This window comes from Vicugna pacos, chromosome 25, assembly GCF_048564905.1.
Source record: "Vicugna pacos chromosome 25, VicPac4, whole genome shotgun sequence".
Taxonomy (NCBI): Eukaryota; Metazoa; Chordata; class Mammalia; order Artiodactyla; family Camelidae; genus Vicugna; species Vicugna pacos.
The window spans coordinates 18859454-18877695 of record NC_133011.1 but is presented as its reverse complement, the minus strand read 5'-3'; the positions used below and the strand labels follow the sequence as shown (position 1 = coordinate 18877695).

Below are 18242 nucleotides of genomic sequence, written 5' to 3'. Positions count from 1 at the left end.
CCTCTTGCCAATTAACCCGTGTCTACTGTAGCTCAAAAGACTAGTACTTATGAACTCATCAATTTGAAAATTGAAAGTTCTTGTGCCACAAAGTTTAATTGAAAGATGTTTTCAAATGATAATGTACTTGTGTATGTATATGAATACATGTGGAGATACACATATATTACAAAGGAGAATGTATATGTGTATATATTTTATATTATAATCATTTTAAATTTGCTTTGGCAGAAAGAAGGTGAATAGTCTAAAATTCTAAAATATCTTATAGTATCTTTATATCTAACAATGTTCCTCCATATTATGCATAATTATAATTAAATCATAATATTTAAGTGGGCTTATTTGTGATAGATTACCATAAATTCTGCAGCACCAGACACTGGTGACATAGCTGTATTGCAAAGGCAGTCTGCTGATGATGTTTTATTGCTTTAGTGTTTGACTAGTGAGCAGGACATTCTGCTGTCATAGTCCCTTCAAAGATATGGTCATCCATGCTGCCCTCTGCGGGTCTAATTATAGTACAGTTTCTCTCCAGGACATTGTGCTCTCTTAGGGTGCCCTTTTTATTTGTAAGGGAAACTGTATACCTTCTCTCCTCCTCATGTAATTTTTCAGAAATCTTCATGACTTTAGCAATAAATTAGGTAAACACTTAGTAATTTCTTCTTCTAAAAACCCATCTTTTTCATTTGTACTTCAGAATTCCTTAGCAGTGAATCCCATTTTTTTTTCCCTCTCTCCATTCTTACCACACTTTTCCCCTTATTTACTCATTTGCTTTTCTCCTTTATATGACCTTTGCCTTCATTTCAAATATGTGATTGAAACATTATTAATGACAGAGGAAACATTAAGTAATTTCCCTTGTTAGGGTTATAAAATTGGACATTACTGAATAAGATTATGAATGCATAGATTCAGTGATGCCACATCAAATTAGCAACATATTCTTCAAATTAAAACTATGTACAGTGTAACATACATGACATGGCCAGCCTGACATCAATATTGCAAAGGGTTATATTATATTCCTTGCAATTTTATTGTTTTGCAAAGTACTTAAATATTTTTCACAATGTTTCTTTAGAACACAGCTCTGTGAAATTTGAGAGGTTAAAATGAAGTGCATTTCTAGTGTTAAAACCACAAGTAAAATTTTTTTATAGATCCTTTTTTTTCTATTCAGTTCAAAAAGAAATACAAGATTGCCAATGGTCTAAAATTTAGTATCTTGCCTTAGGGATACGAAAGAGCTAACCTAGTTAAACACATAAAGTGGTGCTTGTTTATAATAAACCTTGATCACTAAGTTGTGTTGTTTGTCTATTCCATTACATCAATACAGCCTTATAACTTTATATGACAGTTGTTTGTTTCTAGCCAAGTAAGTATTAAGAAACACATCTGTCTCATAATTTTCATGCAGAGGGTGTTTTAATAACCCATTTCTCCTTTCCTTGTCCATCTCTTTTTAGGCTGACTGGAAGCTTTGTGCCAGACTTGATAGTGAGCATGAGTAACCAAATGTGGCTGCACCTTCAGACAGATGAAAGTGTCGGATCTGTTGGCTTCAAGGTTAACTACAAAGGTAATGATAAATTGCTACTATGGGAAATACGTTATCTTAATAACACCAGAGAATGCTTTCAAATTCAATTTTAATTGCATCTACACAATCAAAGTTTCCCAGAATACAAGCAAGAATATATTTCAACAAAATACTTTCCTCCTTAAATTAACTACAAATGTTGATTTCACTTTTCTTTAAATAAAATTAAGGGGTTTTTTTTCCTTTAAAATGTGTCTGTTTTGCATACCTCATCTCTCCCTGAGTCTGCTGTACAATCCCTATGCTTTAGTCACTGGACTCCTACCTAGCCTTCTCAGAACAGACAATGTAATTTTATACACTTTAGACAAATTGCCTGGCAAAAAAGATCTACTAATTATTAAATACTTGAATACAAAGTAAAGGACTTAATTCCTTATAGAATCCAGGGTATCAATTATTATTATTTTTGTAATTCATCAGTGAATCAGATCAAATGCATGGTCCTAGTATTCAGATGATTACCTCTTACGTAAATTATAGACCACATATGTGTTAAATTACTACTGCACATCCCAATATTGATAGTGATGGAGAATAATAATTAACTACACATGTGTACCACAATCTTTTGTTTTAGTTCCACTTATAAAAGATAGATGCAAGAATTGTGAAATCATGCCTATCTTTGACACATGATTAACCTTGATAAAAGTCAGAGACAATGGATGAAGGAGTATACATACAATGTACATATTAGAAATGCAATTTTGAAATTCTGCCTGAAAAAATATGTATGTTATTAAGTTTAATTAAAATCTGTGCTTAAAAGATGAAAATATAGAAGAGACCATCAGAACGTTTTGCTACTTGAATTTATTTTTTCTATTGTAAAAATCATTATTCTCGATCTTACCAATTAAACAATGGATTATTCAGTAAACAGAATCCTCCTACTTGCATAATAATACTTTTTAACCAGAGTTTATTTTTTCAAGCATTGGCTTGTCATGCCTTTGTGTTCAAACACAGGGAAATGAATGCATGATGTTGTCAGGGATACAGGACACGTGCAATCTGTGTTTTTAACTTGAAACTATATTTGGTACTATATTAATTTGAATAGTTCAGGAAATCTGTATAAATGTCAGTTTAAAAAACCAAAAAATGTAGCCTGATTATAATTTTAAATATAGTCTTCCTTCACTTAAAATTCATTTCTATCCTCAGTAAATACAGCAGAGTTACAGAGGTTAAAGAATGGTCAGCTTCTGTTGAAAGTATCTGTATCTTGGTTTTTTTCTTTCTCCTAATTTTTTCCACTCTAAATGGCTAAGTGAATTTGACATTTTTATATTCCTCTTGGTTTTATTATTTTCTTCACCCTGTGAATGTTGCCTGTTAGAAAGTCTGTAGTTGTTTAAACCTTAGAAGCTGTATTAATCATTAATGACAACACTTCAACAAAGAACACAGTTATTAAAGCTCATGCACAGTTTGGAGCGGCAAGGTAGTCCTATTGATATTTACAGCACTTTTCACTCCACTGCAGTTCAAGAGCTGAAAGTACATTGTAAAGTAGCACAACTGAGCATAATTTTGCTGTTTTTTTTTTCTGCTCAGTTTACAACAAATAATTTAAAAATGTATGTATTTCCTAAAGATCTGCTATGTGTCAGCTGCTGAATGAGTTGTTGATGATGGAAAGAACAACCAGATAGTCTCTCTTCCTCTCAGGAATGCCAACTATTTATACACAAATATCCACAGAGATGAGATACTTGAAACCAACCCAGGAGACTCTTAATGAATAGTGCCCTTATTGTTTTCCCTCCCTTTGATCTGGTCCTTCCAGTCTGACCTCCACACTGCTTATGGTGATCTCCCAGTAATGGAGAGATGATCATATTACTCTCTGGTTTAACCTGTTTCCATACTTTTCACTCCCTAAAGATGAAGTCCAGAACCTCGATACGTCTTATCCCCCAGCTTTTTTTTTCTCCCTACAATCCAGTTGTATAAAATTATTCATAATTCTCTGAACACAGCAAGTTGTTTCACACTTCTCCTCTTACCCTCAGTAATTTCTACCTGGATCTATATTCTTATTGTAATTCAGCATCACATCACTCATCCTTTGAGACAAATTTCAAATATTTTGTATGTGAAGCCTTCCTTAATTCTGCCTGTTACAAAAGAATACTTCCTCTGTTTTACAAACCTTACATTATATAAACTACATAACAAGATACAAATATGTCATATTAATCTTTATTTTTCCATTAGCAACCCCCTGCTATATCATCATAGGGGATTATTTGTTCAATAAAACTGAAAACATGACTTGACCTATATAACATGATGTAATATAGGGTAAAGCATGCCCTCAAAAACTTAGTTTACCATGATTTATTTCCTACTGTGAAAATCATGTTTTTGCATTCTCCATAATTTAAAACCTGAGCTCACAGTTGAAGCACAGTTCATTTTGAGAAGTTTCAAATTTTGATGTGCAGATAGCTTTAGCAACTTTGCACTAAAAACAATTTTCATAATTGCTATGCTCTCTGTTAAGTAAGTTGGTTCTAAATGGAGCACCTGCTAAAAAACCTTTACAGATTTGATCTAAAGAGATCTTTTTTATCATTGGTAGATTTGCATGAAATAGCATTAAACATAGAAACTCATAAATTAAATGTGTATTTTACTGTACACTTTGTCTTTTAAATAACATAACAGTTACATGTTTTTGAGAGTAAGAGAGAACCTAGCTATAAAACCATCTGGTCATTTTTATCTTCAGGTAATTATTTAGGAAATTTAAATATTTTTCTATGGCTACAAGTCTCTTCATATTTCTTCTTAGATTAATGTTGGTTATTTATATTTCGTTAGAAAATTTTCTAGGATATAAATAAAAGTTTTCAAATATATTGACATTTGATATACAGTTTATTAAAAAAACTTTTTATAGAAAAAATAATAAAGATATCTTACCCAGATAATTTATTTATGGTGGCTATTAGTGCCAAAAAGGAATTTTTACTCTGTCTCTTTGCCTGCAGCTACTTTTTTGCTTGCCCTGCAATCCTTCCATTTTCTTCTAGTAACTGAACTGTTTTCAGCTTTGATGAACTTTATGTCTTCCAATTCTGTGTGGCTTTATAGGTTTGGACTGAACTAATCAGAATTCCTTTTGATATGGTTATCATTCTAGGATCTGGGGCAGCTGACATAGATTGTAGGTGAAAGAAAATCTCTTTTATGAGGTTGTAAACTCTTAAGGGTCATTTAACTTGGTGCTACTGGTGGCCAGCTGTTGTTACCTATGTCAGTAACTTGCCAACACAGACAGGGCAGAACCAACAGATGGAGAGAATGAAAAACAGTATTGTAGACAAAACTGAAACTCCTAAATGCCTGAGGGAAATACTAGACTTTGGTTTTCCAATTGTATAAGGCGATAAACTTTTCCTTATTTAAGCTATGGTGAGTTCAGTTTCTGTCAATTATAGCTAATTAAGCTCTAATTAACATGCTTGCCATCTCTTTGTTGTTTAATTCTTCCAACTTAGAAAAATGGGAAGATCTAAACTATAGTTCAGTGCTTGCAGAATCAAATATAAATCTTTTTTCCTTTCTTTCATTTTTTTGTTTAAGCATGGAAAAACACCATAGATGGGTCTCAGGGAGAGTGTGTAATCATAGAAAGGAACAGTTATATTTGAGAAAGTAATATTCAGTAAATTCTGAGATTTTTTTTCAGGAAAGGACACATAGAAATATTAGAGTTCTGTAATCATCTCTACTAACTGTATACATCTGTAGTGGGCAAAATTATTAATCTTAGCGTCTTGTGCCTTAATGCCATTATTTATGAATTAAGTTTTGTTCCCAGTTTTTTTTTTGTCCTCAAATTATATCATGATATCGATTGAGATGTTTTGAAAGTAGCATCAATTCCTTGGTTTTTACATAAGTAATTATGACATTGAGACATAATCTTGGTTAGTTTTCACTGAAATCATGTGTGGGATAACGGAAAAATTATGTAAAATGTTTTTGCTATTTTCTCTGCCTTAAGATTTCTGTTATTAATAGTTTAGAAATTGACCCACACTATATATGGTCAATTAATTTTCAACAAAGGTGCTAAGGAGTTCAACAGGGAAAGAGTATATATATTTTTTGAATGAATAGTACTCAAACAATTAGATACCCACACATCAAAAAAAAAATCTAAATCCTCCCTTAACTCACACAATATACAGAAATTAACTTGAAATGGATTATAGACCTAAATATAAGAGCTAAAACTACAAAAGTTCTGGAAAAAAACCTAGAAGAAAAGCATAGTTAACTTAGCTTAGGGAAAATTTTCTTACATAGCAGACCAAAAGCATATTATATGTTACGGACTAAATGTTTGTGTTCCCTCAAAAATTCATATGTTGAAGCCCTAACCCCTAATGCGATTGTATTTAGAGGTAGGGCATTAGGAAGGTAATTAGATTTAAGTGAAGTCAAGAGGGTGGAACCTACATAATGGATTAATGCCCTTATAAGAAAGAAACAGCAGAGAGCCTACCCTATCTCCAAGTACTCACACTGAGAAAAGACCATGTGAGTACACAGAGAAAAGGTACTTGACTGTAATCCAGGAAGCATCCTCACCAGAACTTGACCAGGCTGGCACCCTGATCTTAGACATCTCAGCAGAGGACTTGTATCCAGAATACATAATGAATTTTAATAACTCAATAATAGAATAAATCAAATAATCCAATTTAAAATTACTAAAAGAACTGGCCAGACACTTGACCAGAGAAGAGATACAGATGGCTTAAAAGCATATGGAAAGAATGTTCACCATCATCATAGTTAAGGCAATGCAAATTAAAACCACAAGGAGATACCACCATATACCCACTAGAAGGATGAAGATTAAAAAGTATTGACTTAGCGAGAAAGTGGAACAACTGGACCTCACAAACACTGTTGGTAGGAACATAAAATGTTATAGCCACTTTTAAGAACAGTTTGATAGTTTCCTAAAGTTAAACACATGCCTACCATACAACCCAGCCATTTCACTTAGACATTTTCCAAAGAGAAGTGAAAGCAAATGTCTATAGAAAGACTTGTATAAGTATACATAGCATATGTATATATTTTTAAAATCTCCCCAAACTGAGAAAACAATCTGGATGTTTATCCATAGGTGAGTATATAAACAAAATGAGGTATGACCACACAATAGAATACTACTCATCAATTAAAAAAAAGAAAATACTATTAACACATGCAACAACATGGATGAAAATCAAAATGATCATGCTCAGTGAATAGAGCCAGACCAAAACAAATATACATCCTGCATGAGTCTGTTTGTTTAAAATTCTAGAAAATGCTAACTGAAATTCATAGTAACAGAAAGCAGATTGTTAAGAAAAGAAAACCTCATCCAAAAATGGGCAAAAGACCTAAACAAGCAATTCTCCAAGGAAGAAATACAAATGATCAATAGGCACATGAAAAAATGTTCCATATCATTAATTATCTGAGAAATGCAAATCAAAACTACAATGAGTATCTATCATCTCACACCAGTCAGAATGGCCATCATTCAAAAGTCCACAAATGACAAATGCTGGAGAGGCTGTGGAGAAAAGGGAACCCTCCTACACTGCTGGTGGGAATGCAGTTTGGTGCAGCCACTATGGAAAACAGTATGGAGATTCCTCAAAAGACTAGGAATAGACTTGCCATATGACCCAGGAATCCTGCTCCTGCGCATATATCCAGAAGGAACCCTACTTCAAAATGACAGCTGCACCCCAATGTTCATAGCAGCACTATTTACAATAGCCAAGACATGGAAACAGCCTACATGTCCATAAACAGATGACTGGATGAAGAAGATATGGTATAGTTATACAACAGAATACTATTCAGCCATAAAAACTGACAACATAACACCACTTACAGCAACATGGATATTCCTGGAGAATGTCATTCTAAGTGAAGTAAGCCAGAAAGAAAGAAAAAACCATATGAGATTGCTCATATGTGGAATCTAAGAAAAAAGAAAACATAAATACAAAACAGAAACAGACTCATAGACATAGAATACAAACTTGTGGTTGCCAAGGTGGTAGGGGGTGGGAAGGGACAGACTGGGATTTCAAAATGTAGAACAGATAAACAAGATTATACAGTATAGCATAGGGAAATAAACACAAGATCTTATGGTAGCTCATAGCGAAAAAAAATGTGACAATGAATATATGTATGTTCATGTATAAAGGAGAAATTGTACTCTACACAGGAATTTGACACAACATTGTACAATGACTATTACTCAATACAAAAATGTTAAATAAGAAAGCAGATTGTTTGAGGAGCACTGAGATGAAAGGAGGAATGGATTACCAGGGCCAGAGAAGCATTTTGTGGATGATAAATGTGTTAATTACTTTGGCTATGGTAATGGTTCATAGATATACACATAAATTAATCAAACTGTATCTTTTAAACATGGGCAGTTTACTGTTTGTCAATTATACCTCAGTGAAGCTGTAAACAAATGTTTTTGTTAACATTACCAAGTAATGTTTCAAAGTGAATACTAATGTAAGCTGTATTATTTTTAATGGTGTTATTATTTTGAGAGAAATAAGAAAAAGATTATGAGCAAAATGTTCTGACAGTTTTGACAAGTAGGCAAGAGCAATGTTTCATTCAAAATAACTTTAAGTAGAAAAGAATAATATATTCTCAAAATATATTTTTAAGTGCTAATGTGGATATACTTTGCAGATTTCAAGTTTGTCTTTATCTTTTTTAGTAGGTATTATAAACAAGATTTTTTTAGTATTATAAACAAGATTGTCAATGATATGATAGAGATTATGATAAGGAAATTTTTTTATACTCAAGCAGCAAAAGAAGTTGCTGAAAATTGCCTTCATTTTTACATTTTTTATTAAAATACTCTTAGTCTTATGCAAGGTGATAAAAAGAGAAAATTCATTATAATCAACTACTTATTTCTTAATCCTGCTAGTACCTGCCTGAGAAAACCTGATTTGTTCTTGTGAAAAACTAATTCTTATTGAAACTGGAAACATTCTTTCTCCAGTTAAATGAGCTTTTTAAATTTTTGCTCCACTTATATGATATTTTTCCAACTATTTATTAGGATATTTCTCCAGTAGTCACCATTTGTAGAATACCAAAATTAAGCCTTGCCATATTTCTGATTAGTATCAGTTAAAAAAGTGTTAATCATATAAGATATTTATATAGTAGAGATGTGATGGTACCTGGCAAAATAGTTAATGGTGAATGTACATTTTGTCCTTTTAGTTACTACACTGAAACAAAGATAATTGCACAGTCCATCATTGCACCTTCATAGTACTTACCACAATTTAAATGGATGATGGTCCAGTAAATATATCAAACTGTAATCTGCAAAAGAGCTCACTGAGATTAATGAGAAACCAAAATTACCTTCAATATTAAAGAATTACTATATTACTAACAATTGATTCTCTGTTCAAAGAACAAATACATATATAATGCCTAAATTATATTAATTCACTTCTCAGGATAAAATGAAAGGCTTTGTAAACCTCTTAATTATAGCTACTTAACCATTATTTTGTAGGAGAAAAAACAAATGAAAAGTTTTTGATCAAATGAAAAAGTTTTGAATACTTAGTCTCCAAATTAACCATTAAGCATAAATATGATACATTGGAAATTTAAATATCTGAAATATACTTCTTTTATTTAAGAGTAAGATAAAAATAGGCTAAATTTTTTTTGGCTTAATAAAGATATTTTTATTGTTGACTAGCATTTCATTGTATAAGTGCATGACTATTGTTTTTATTGGAATATTAGATATTTTAGCTTTTTTTAAAAATTTTTTTTATTGAACTGTAGTCAGTTTACAATGTTATGTCAACTTCTAGTGTATAGCACAATGCTTCAGTCATACACGAATATACATATATTCATTTTCATATTATTTTTCACTGTAAGCTACTACAAGATTTTGAATATACTAACCTATGCTAGGCAGTGTAAACTTGTTTATCTATTTTATATATACCAGTTAGTATCTGCAAATCTCGAACTCCCAGTTTATCCCTTCCCACCCCTCTCCCCCTGGCAACCACAAGTCTGTACTCTATGTCTGTTTTGTATTAAGTATATTAATTCATATAATTTTATATTTGTCTTTTTTTTTTTTTTTAGATTCCACATATGAGTGATATCATATGGTATTTTTCTTTCTCTTTCTGGCTTACTTCACTTAGAATGACAATCTCCAGGGCCATCCATGTTGCTGCAAATGACATTATTTTATCATTTTTATGGCTAAGTAGTATTCCATTGTATAAATATACCATAGCTTCTTTATCCAGTCATCTGTCGATGGACATTTAGGTTGTTTCCATGTCTTGGCTCTTGTAAATAGTGCTACTATGAATATTGGGGTTCAGGTATTTTTCTGAATTAAGTTTCCCTCTGGAAATATGCCCAGGAGTGGGATTGCTGGGTCATATGATAAGTCTATTTTTAGGCTTTTATGCAATCTCCATACTGTTTTCCACAGTGGCTGCATCAAACTGCATTGCCACCAACAGGGTAGGAAGATTCCCTTTTCTCCACACCCTCTCTAACATTTATCATTCGTGAACTTTTGAATGATGGCTATTCTGACTGTTGTGAGGTGATACCTCATTGAAGCTTTAATTTGCATTTCTCTGATAATTAGTGATATTGAGCTTTTTTTTTTTTATGTGCCTATTGGTCACCTGTATTTCTTCATTGGAGAATTGCTTGTTTAGGTTTTCTGCCCATTTTTGGATTGGACTGTTTGTTTTTTTCTTAGTAAGTCATATGAACTGCTTATATATTCTGGAAAGTAAGCCCTTGTCAGTCTCATCTTTTGCAAATATTTTCATCCGTTCTGTAGGTTATTGTTTTGTTTTGCTTATGGTTTCCTTTGTTGTGCAAAGCTTGTAAGTTAAATTAGGTCCCATTTATTTTTGCTTTCATTTCTATTGCTTCGGTAGACTGCTCTAGAAGAACATTGCTGAGATATATGTGAGATAATGTTTTTAGGCTAAATTATTTTTAATTAAAGTATAGGCTCATGAATTTTTGGAAAGAAAGTACCATGTCTTGATCCAGAAACTTATTTTTTGGACTATTTTTCTTCTTCTTTGCCTTATTCTAAATTTGGTATTTTTAATTAAATCTTCAAATACTGTATATTGGTTTTATATAAAATCATGAACAGGACTTTTTAAATTTTTTTCTTATAAGTGAAAATGTTATCTCTACATTCATTCAGCAAATTCTTTAAATGTTTCCTAGTAAGCAAATATTGCAATGGAAGCCCTGAATGTATTTCTGAAAGACATTTGTCATGTTAAAATTGCCATTTCTTAGTTCATTTGAACAGCATAGAACTTACTGAAATGTCACTTGTATTGCTTCTGTTGGAAGTGATTCTTTTTTAAAGCCATGTAGATAAGTAAGATTTTATGTTGGGCCACTAATTAGTTTTGAAGACAGAAAAGATTTAAACCTTTAGGGAAGTTCAGTATTTTCAGTTGCCTTTAAAAGAGAAGGAAACAGCTTAATTGGAATTTTCTAAAATATGGGGCTGCTAGCAAGAAAAAAAAAAAAAAGAATTTCATGTGTGGAAAATCAAAGAAGCATCTGTGATTCATAATCCTGTTCAGAGCCCAATGTATATTACTGTAACACTTTGAAAGTAATATAGTTCCAACATAAAACAGGATTATTCTCTATACCCAAAATTATATTTCTGTTCATTTGAAAGAAAAGTTCAATAATGTAAAAATTGAATTTAATACAAACAGTTCCATTTTATTTTAAATGAAATAATTAACATATAATACACAGCTTTTCTAAACTGAAAATATGAGTAAAAGTCCTTATTTTCCACTCAGATGCATTAGTTTAGCATCTGGATCTCAAGAGTTGTGATCGATGACACATTATTATTTGGTTAAAATGGTCATGCTATTAAATTTCAAATAATCTTTGTGGTATTAGTAAAATGTTTTGTGAGGATGGAAAAGGAAGAAAAGTTTACTATTGATTTTGTTAAATATATTTGATAGGCTTTTCCCCTATACTGTGAATCCCTTACATCTTTCTTTACCCCATATCAAATTGTAAATATTTTCATCAGGTTGTACCACAAATCTTTATGCTCAACATGTCCAAAACAAATTCTTTACATTTTACTAAAACCTTATTTTCATATTTTTTCCTTTTCCTCTGATAATGGCTCACCATCTACTGTTACCTCCCCTAGAAATTTCAGAATCATCTTCCACTCTACCATCCATCTATTCTTTTTCTCAATTATGTGTTAAAATGATCCCATCTGTTAGAAAGAGGGATATATCCTTATTTCAGCCATTTCTTCTTATTTTTTCATTTAATTCACTGTAGTCTTCTAACTGGTCTCTATCCCTATTACATGCTTGCTTCATTCCAAATTTATCTTTATAAAGCATAAATTTGATCATGTAATTCCCTGCTTCTCTAATACAAACCAGTTGAAAGCCAACCAACCAATAAATAAAAACAAAACATTTTGATGAATCCATATGGATTATATTATGTGAAATCAATTTATGAAGTTAATTCAAATAATATATAATAAAATATAAACTTCCTGGAATGCCATATTGAGTCATTTATAATTTGCCTACTACTTACTTTCAATATGTGTACAAACAAAATGGAAAACAACAATGAATTTGGCAATTTACTTAAATGAAAGCCAGATAAAGAGCTCTACTGAATATTTATTTTCTAACTGAAAGTAGTTAAAGGCATTAACATTTCACATCTGTAGCCCTCAGCACATTAAGGATAGTACCATGGACAGAACTGCTGTTTGGTAATAGTATGTTTGAATTGAACCATCTAGCCCAATATTCTTTGTGTATATATGATAATACAAATACGTTAAGAAGTAAAATAGTTTACCCAAAGTAATAAAAGAATCAGAACTAGAACTCAAGTCTCTTAAAGCACAATGATACATCTACTGCCTCTTTCACATAATTAAAAAGATAAGGCAGAACTGTTGTTTGTTTGTTAGCAAGAATTTCACTTAATAAAGTAGTTCTTAGTTCAGAAATAAGTATGATCAAAGACACGAGCATGCCATCTGGTGGTAACTTACGTGAAGCAGCTGTATTAAATGACCTCTAATGCTAACAGAAGGTAAACCAGGAGGGTTGGATTGATAATATAGCTTTTCAAGCATAAGATTGTATTAAAGATAAATATAAATACACTATTGTTCACATAGTTCACCTTGTGAAGTAAAAAATTCATCTTCAAGATATTTGGCTGAGGTCAAATGACACTGACAATACAGTGGAGCCAGTCTTACTGATTATAACTTCCATGTGCTATACATACATATACACAAACATAGAACATAATATATTAACACAATAGCACTTGCATACAAATGATAAATAAATATGGGGGCATGCTCAAAAATGTTTTCACCAATAGAAGTATATAATCAAAAATATTTCTACATTATGGTTGCAAACATATGAACTAAACACAGGGGGAAAAAACTTTTTGTTGGCATGTTTAACAATTTCCTAAATAGTTTTGATACAGTATTACAAGAGGCAGAATGTTGGCAAATATCAATGCCTTAATTTATACTTGGTTATGAGCAAAAAAACCCACAAAATTCATCATGAAAAATATTTCTAGATTTTATCTCTGGCATAGATTTCAGTAATTCATTTGAAGCCAAAATGTTCAATTCCCAAGCCAGACAGTAAAAAAAAAAGAGGATAAAAAGAAAATTAGCTACATAATGTGAAAAAAATTACATATATTTATAAACATATTTCTTGTTATATATTACAATATATTTATAATATCAAAATTAATAATAGCAATGTATTTCAAGCCAAACTAGAATTAACTTATGAAAGAATTCCGTTGGTGGTCTACTTTTTTTGGGTGATTGAGGCATTTCTTTTCAGCACTATGTTTAATGAGAAATAAATGAAACTATGGTATGGTCCCACCAGTAAGTAAATCTCGAGTTGCCTCCATGATAGTAAATAAATTAGGAAAATCGACATGGTAATTTGAAGGTGTCCCATGGTAAATTGAAACAAAGATTGCATCTGCTTCTTTAAAAAGAGACGTGGATGTCTTCTTAATCAGCCCTCCACTTTTTCCTTATGGAAATTCCTGTACTAGCAAAGCCCATTTGCAGAGGGCACAAGTCCGGGGAGAAATCTGAATAATCACATTTTCACAAAGGAGAATATTGGTGGTCAGGTTTTAAGAAGAGATTTTTCCAGTAAGAGATACTGTTGGCAATCCCTCATAAGACTTTTAAATCAAACTAGAACACATTGAAGTGAGCATTCTTAGAGGTCCACTGACCCTAAAATAACAGCACTGGTCTGGCTATTTCTGCTGACGTTGGAGATTAATGCTGGAGATCTGGGAAGAAATATGACTACAAAAATGTAAAAACATTTAAAATTACAATGTGTTTTTAAAACTCATTGAAGTTCAAAAAGAAAAATAACAATAAATTATTTTTATTATTTATACAATATTTGGCTCTAAAACAATGCAGTATGCATTGTTAGTTTAATGTGTTTCAATTTCCATCAACAAATATTTAAAACCTTTTGTTCTACTGTATGATCTGCATTTATATGTAACAGCTTTTAATAAAAGTTATGGACTAAGCCTTTTAGTTACCAATAATGTAACATTTAGGTGTGGTGTCAAGGATAAAAAAAGAAAAGAAAAACTGACATATTTCATTTTGTCCCAACAAATAACTCAAACTAAGTATCTGTCTGAGATCATCTTAGTCTATTCTAGCAGTGAGGAGTGAGCAATTCTACTCCCAATCTCTGACTGTTCTTGAAGACTGAAAGGCAGATATGCCTTTATTTACTTCTTCTAGATAAAAAGTTTTACACCTGAAAACTTTTGCCTAGACTCTGCATGTTATATTTGTTGTTATTTGTGACCATGCTATATTAATTTTTTAAAATAAATTGGTGATAGAAAAGTGTGATGGTTGGGGATGGATGGTATTTGTGGAAATGCAGTGAGTATAGTGGTTAAGAGTTTAGTATTGGAATCAGATGGCCTGGTTTGAATTTGGATCCCAATAATTACTTGCAGTGTGAGACCTTCACAAGTTACTTACTTTCCTGCATTTCCTTATCTGTAATATATGGTTAATACTAGTATCTCATTGTGCCTTTGAAAGGAGCATATTACTTAGAAAAGTGCCTGGCATATACAACACTAAATAAAACATAGCTATTATTCTCAGAATAATGATTATTACTACAAGATACAATTTTGCTCAAAAACAGGATTCCTTTCAGTCAAAATTTTATTCTAAAAAAATTACAGTGAATATCAGAAACATTATAATAATAGTTTGAAAAAAACTCAATTTATAGTTTTCAAATTGAAGAGCATAAGGAACTCTATATTAATCAAAGACAGAATGCATATACCATCACAATATTATGTTCTAGTACCATATGCAATTATTATTCAGTAGTTACTCTTTAAACATTGCCAACAAAGATCTAATCATCTAGTAGGAATGCAATAGAATTTATAACATTAGTTGTATATAATTCAATGCAATATAAATTTTATGGATTTGCCATTAGGGCTTTCTTTATCACTCTAAAAGCTAAGTTCTGACCCTAGCAGAGAATTTTTATGTCATGTTATAACTAATTACAAGGAAGATATCACTGATCCTTCAGCAGTGTGGAGAACTTCATCAAGGACAGATCATCAAAGACACGTATATTTGTATCATTTAATATAATAGGCAAAGCCTCCTTTACCTCACAGCCATTTACTTCATTGATTCTCTCCTCCTTTCTAAAAATCAGAACCAATAGGGATTTTGATTAATTCCTTCAGTTGTATATTTAGATCTTTATCCCTAACTTGCCTTAAATGTATCCAAAAGATAGATAGATAGAGAGATAGACAGACAGACAGTCAATCCACAAGAATCATGTGTAGTCGATGTAACAAGGCATTCTAGTTCTATAATAATCTCTTCAAGTGAAACATCTTTTCTTAAACTTCAATGGGAAAAAATTAAGCGAAAAAAGTCATTGAGAACTCTAATAAAAAATCTTCTGTAGACCAGTATGATGCATTATTATCCATTGTGCTAATATACTAAAAATTACTACAATTTAAAAGTTGAAATAAATTTGAAACAAATAAGCAGAGGTGGAGGTTGAAATATAATATGCTTCCAAAATGTAAAATCAAATATAGAATTAAACTCTTTAAGGCACCCTTTCACAGTACCAAAAAAAAAAAAAAAGAAGAATTTTGCATTCCAATCTAGCATATGCACAACTCAGAACATTATGCCAAGGCAATTATGTTTATTAACTGATTGTTTTCTAAGAAAAGCAGATGGTAAAATAAATTATATTCTTGGGAATTTTTCTTAGACTTCCCATTTCTCTAGAGTGTTCTTCAGTGCAGAATTAAAACAGAATTAATGAAAAGGCTCCCAAATCAAGTCAGTTAATGGAGAGCTGTCCCATTAACTGTCCCCACAACATTACCAGTGACATTTTGCTATTTTGGATTTATTATTTTGGGTAGTAAACTCATCTTTAAAATACTGCTATTAGGAACACTGGAAGATAGTTTTAAGTTATCATTGGTTTTATTTGGACCAGAGAAAAACTCTGCAACTGGTCCAGATGCCTTTTGGGAGCCAGCTGTTGCAAGTTTGATGAGCTGTTCTAAAAATACATATTGAGTGTATACTTCGAACAAGTGACCAATATATTATACAGATATCCCCCATTTTTCAAGTTTGCTTTACACTACCTCATTTTCATGAAGGATCTACATTAATACCTGTATTCACTAATTGAACAAAGAAAATCTAAAGAGGATTTTCACTTTTATGAAAAAAAGTGAAAGGTGAAAATAGTGTTCAGCATTTGTTTTGTAGCCAGCTGTTATAGAGGCTGTGTGTACCCTGGTCAGTAAGAGTGCATCCACCAAGCTCTTTCCCCAGGAGCTACACTCAGCATCTCAGCATCAAGCCGCCATAGATTTGAGCTGTGTCTGTGAGCATCTGTGCTTTATCTCAGTTTATTTTGTGCATCTATTAGCAAGGTGTATCCTAAGGTAATTGCTTCTTTGATTTACTCTTTATGGTTTACAAAAGATTTCATAGGAATGTTCTACTTTTGAATAGCAGGGAAAACCTGTACCCCTCTCTTCACATAGCCAGAACACAGTCCTGGAAAGTGAGGGTTGGAAGTGGAAGTGGCATCCCTCACTATTACTAATAAATCACTCAAAAATGTTTCTAATCTCCACAGCTTTGGGCTCTGCTACTTGAGGTCTTACTTCTTAAGAGAACAAAGGAATTCCACTAGGGGATGTAACAGTTCTGTTCTTCTTGTGGCTGAGATTGTCCCCTGACTGCATTGAGCCTCTCAAGCTACTCCATCAACAGGCAAATAAGGAATTTACTGTATTGACTGTGGTGATTGATCCTGATTATAAACGGAAAATAGAGTTGTTAACATACTTGCTGGTGATCAAGAAGGAGTATATATAGAAGCCAGTAGATTTTGCAGGCTGCCAATGAATACTTTTGTGCACAAAAATAAATTAATGAAAAATTGCAACACATATCAGCAGGTTCATAAATGGCTCAGACTCTTCAGGAATGAAGGTTTGGGTCACATCATCATGACCAGCTGAAGTGGTGGCTGAGGGAAAAATATGAAATGCTTGGTGAAGAAAGAAATTTGGACACCAAGAATGTCTTTGTGACCAATTGTAGAAGGGAAACAAAAGAATGACATAGCTATCAGTATTCTCTTCCTTGCTTTGTTATGAACATATTTGCATGTATATAATATAAGTGTGTATATATATATATAAAATATACACACGCACTAATTTTTATCCTTTCTTTTCCTGTTTTTCTATAATTTAGTATAAGGTGTGTTGATGGTGGTTAGCCTTGTTATATAGGCCTTAAAATGTAGGATGTAAAGAGGCATTGTGATTGAGACAGGTGATGAGAACTAACAGTAATTGCTGAGAATATGCATCTCTCCTCTGGAGGAAAGAGTAAACATGTCTTCATCTATACAAAGGTAGATTCCCCTATTTGGTATTGATTTCTCCAGTGGGAGTCACTCTCCTGAGATTTTCAAGGTAAAAAAGAAACAGAAGCTGCAGCTCCTCAACAGACAGGTGGGTTCAGGGGCTTCATCAAATGGCAGATTTAGTTTTGCCAGAGGTTTCAAAAATCGTCTTCTCTCTGCAAATTGCCTACTTTAAGTTACACTCAGCTAAGATTATCAGCAGCAATTCCCTGTGATTTCCTGAATGCTAGAAGCCACTTCCTTGTCCTCATCATTACTCTCTTAGTTTTCTCTGATTTTGTACATTTTTAATTTCCTGTGTTAATCCTTCTTGTCTAAATAACAGAGAGGTTTCTCTTTTCCAGTTAGAACCCTGTCTGATACAGTAATTACTATATTTTCGCCCAAAAAATACTTGAAATTATTGCTCTGAGGAAAAT

General features: G+C 32.2%; 1 protein-coding gene across 3 annotated transcripts in view; it reads left to right on the top strand.

The window, feature by feature from the left end:
- The window catches only part of CSMD3 (CUB and Sushi multiple domains 3), a 1005695-nt gene that overhangs the window by 578392 nt on the left and 409061 nt on the right, over positions 1–18242 (top strand). For all 3 annotated transcript variants that reach the window (XM_031691263.2, XM_072949624.1, XM_072949623.1), the window contains one exon: positions 1482–1594. In XM_031691263.2, coding sequence (XP_031547123.1) covers positions 1482–1594 — 113 coding nt within the window. The remainder of the gene's footprint in view (positions 1–1481; positions 1595–18242) is intronic.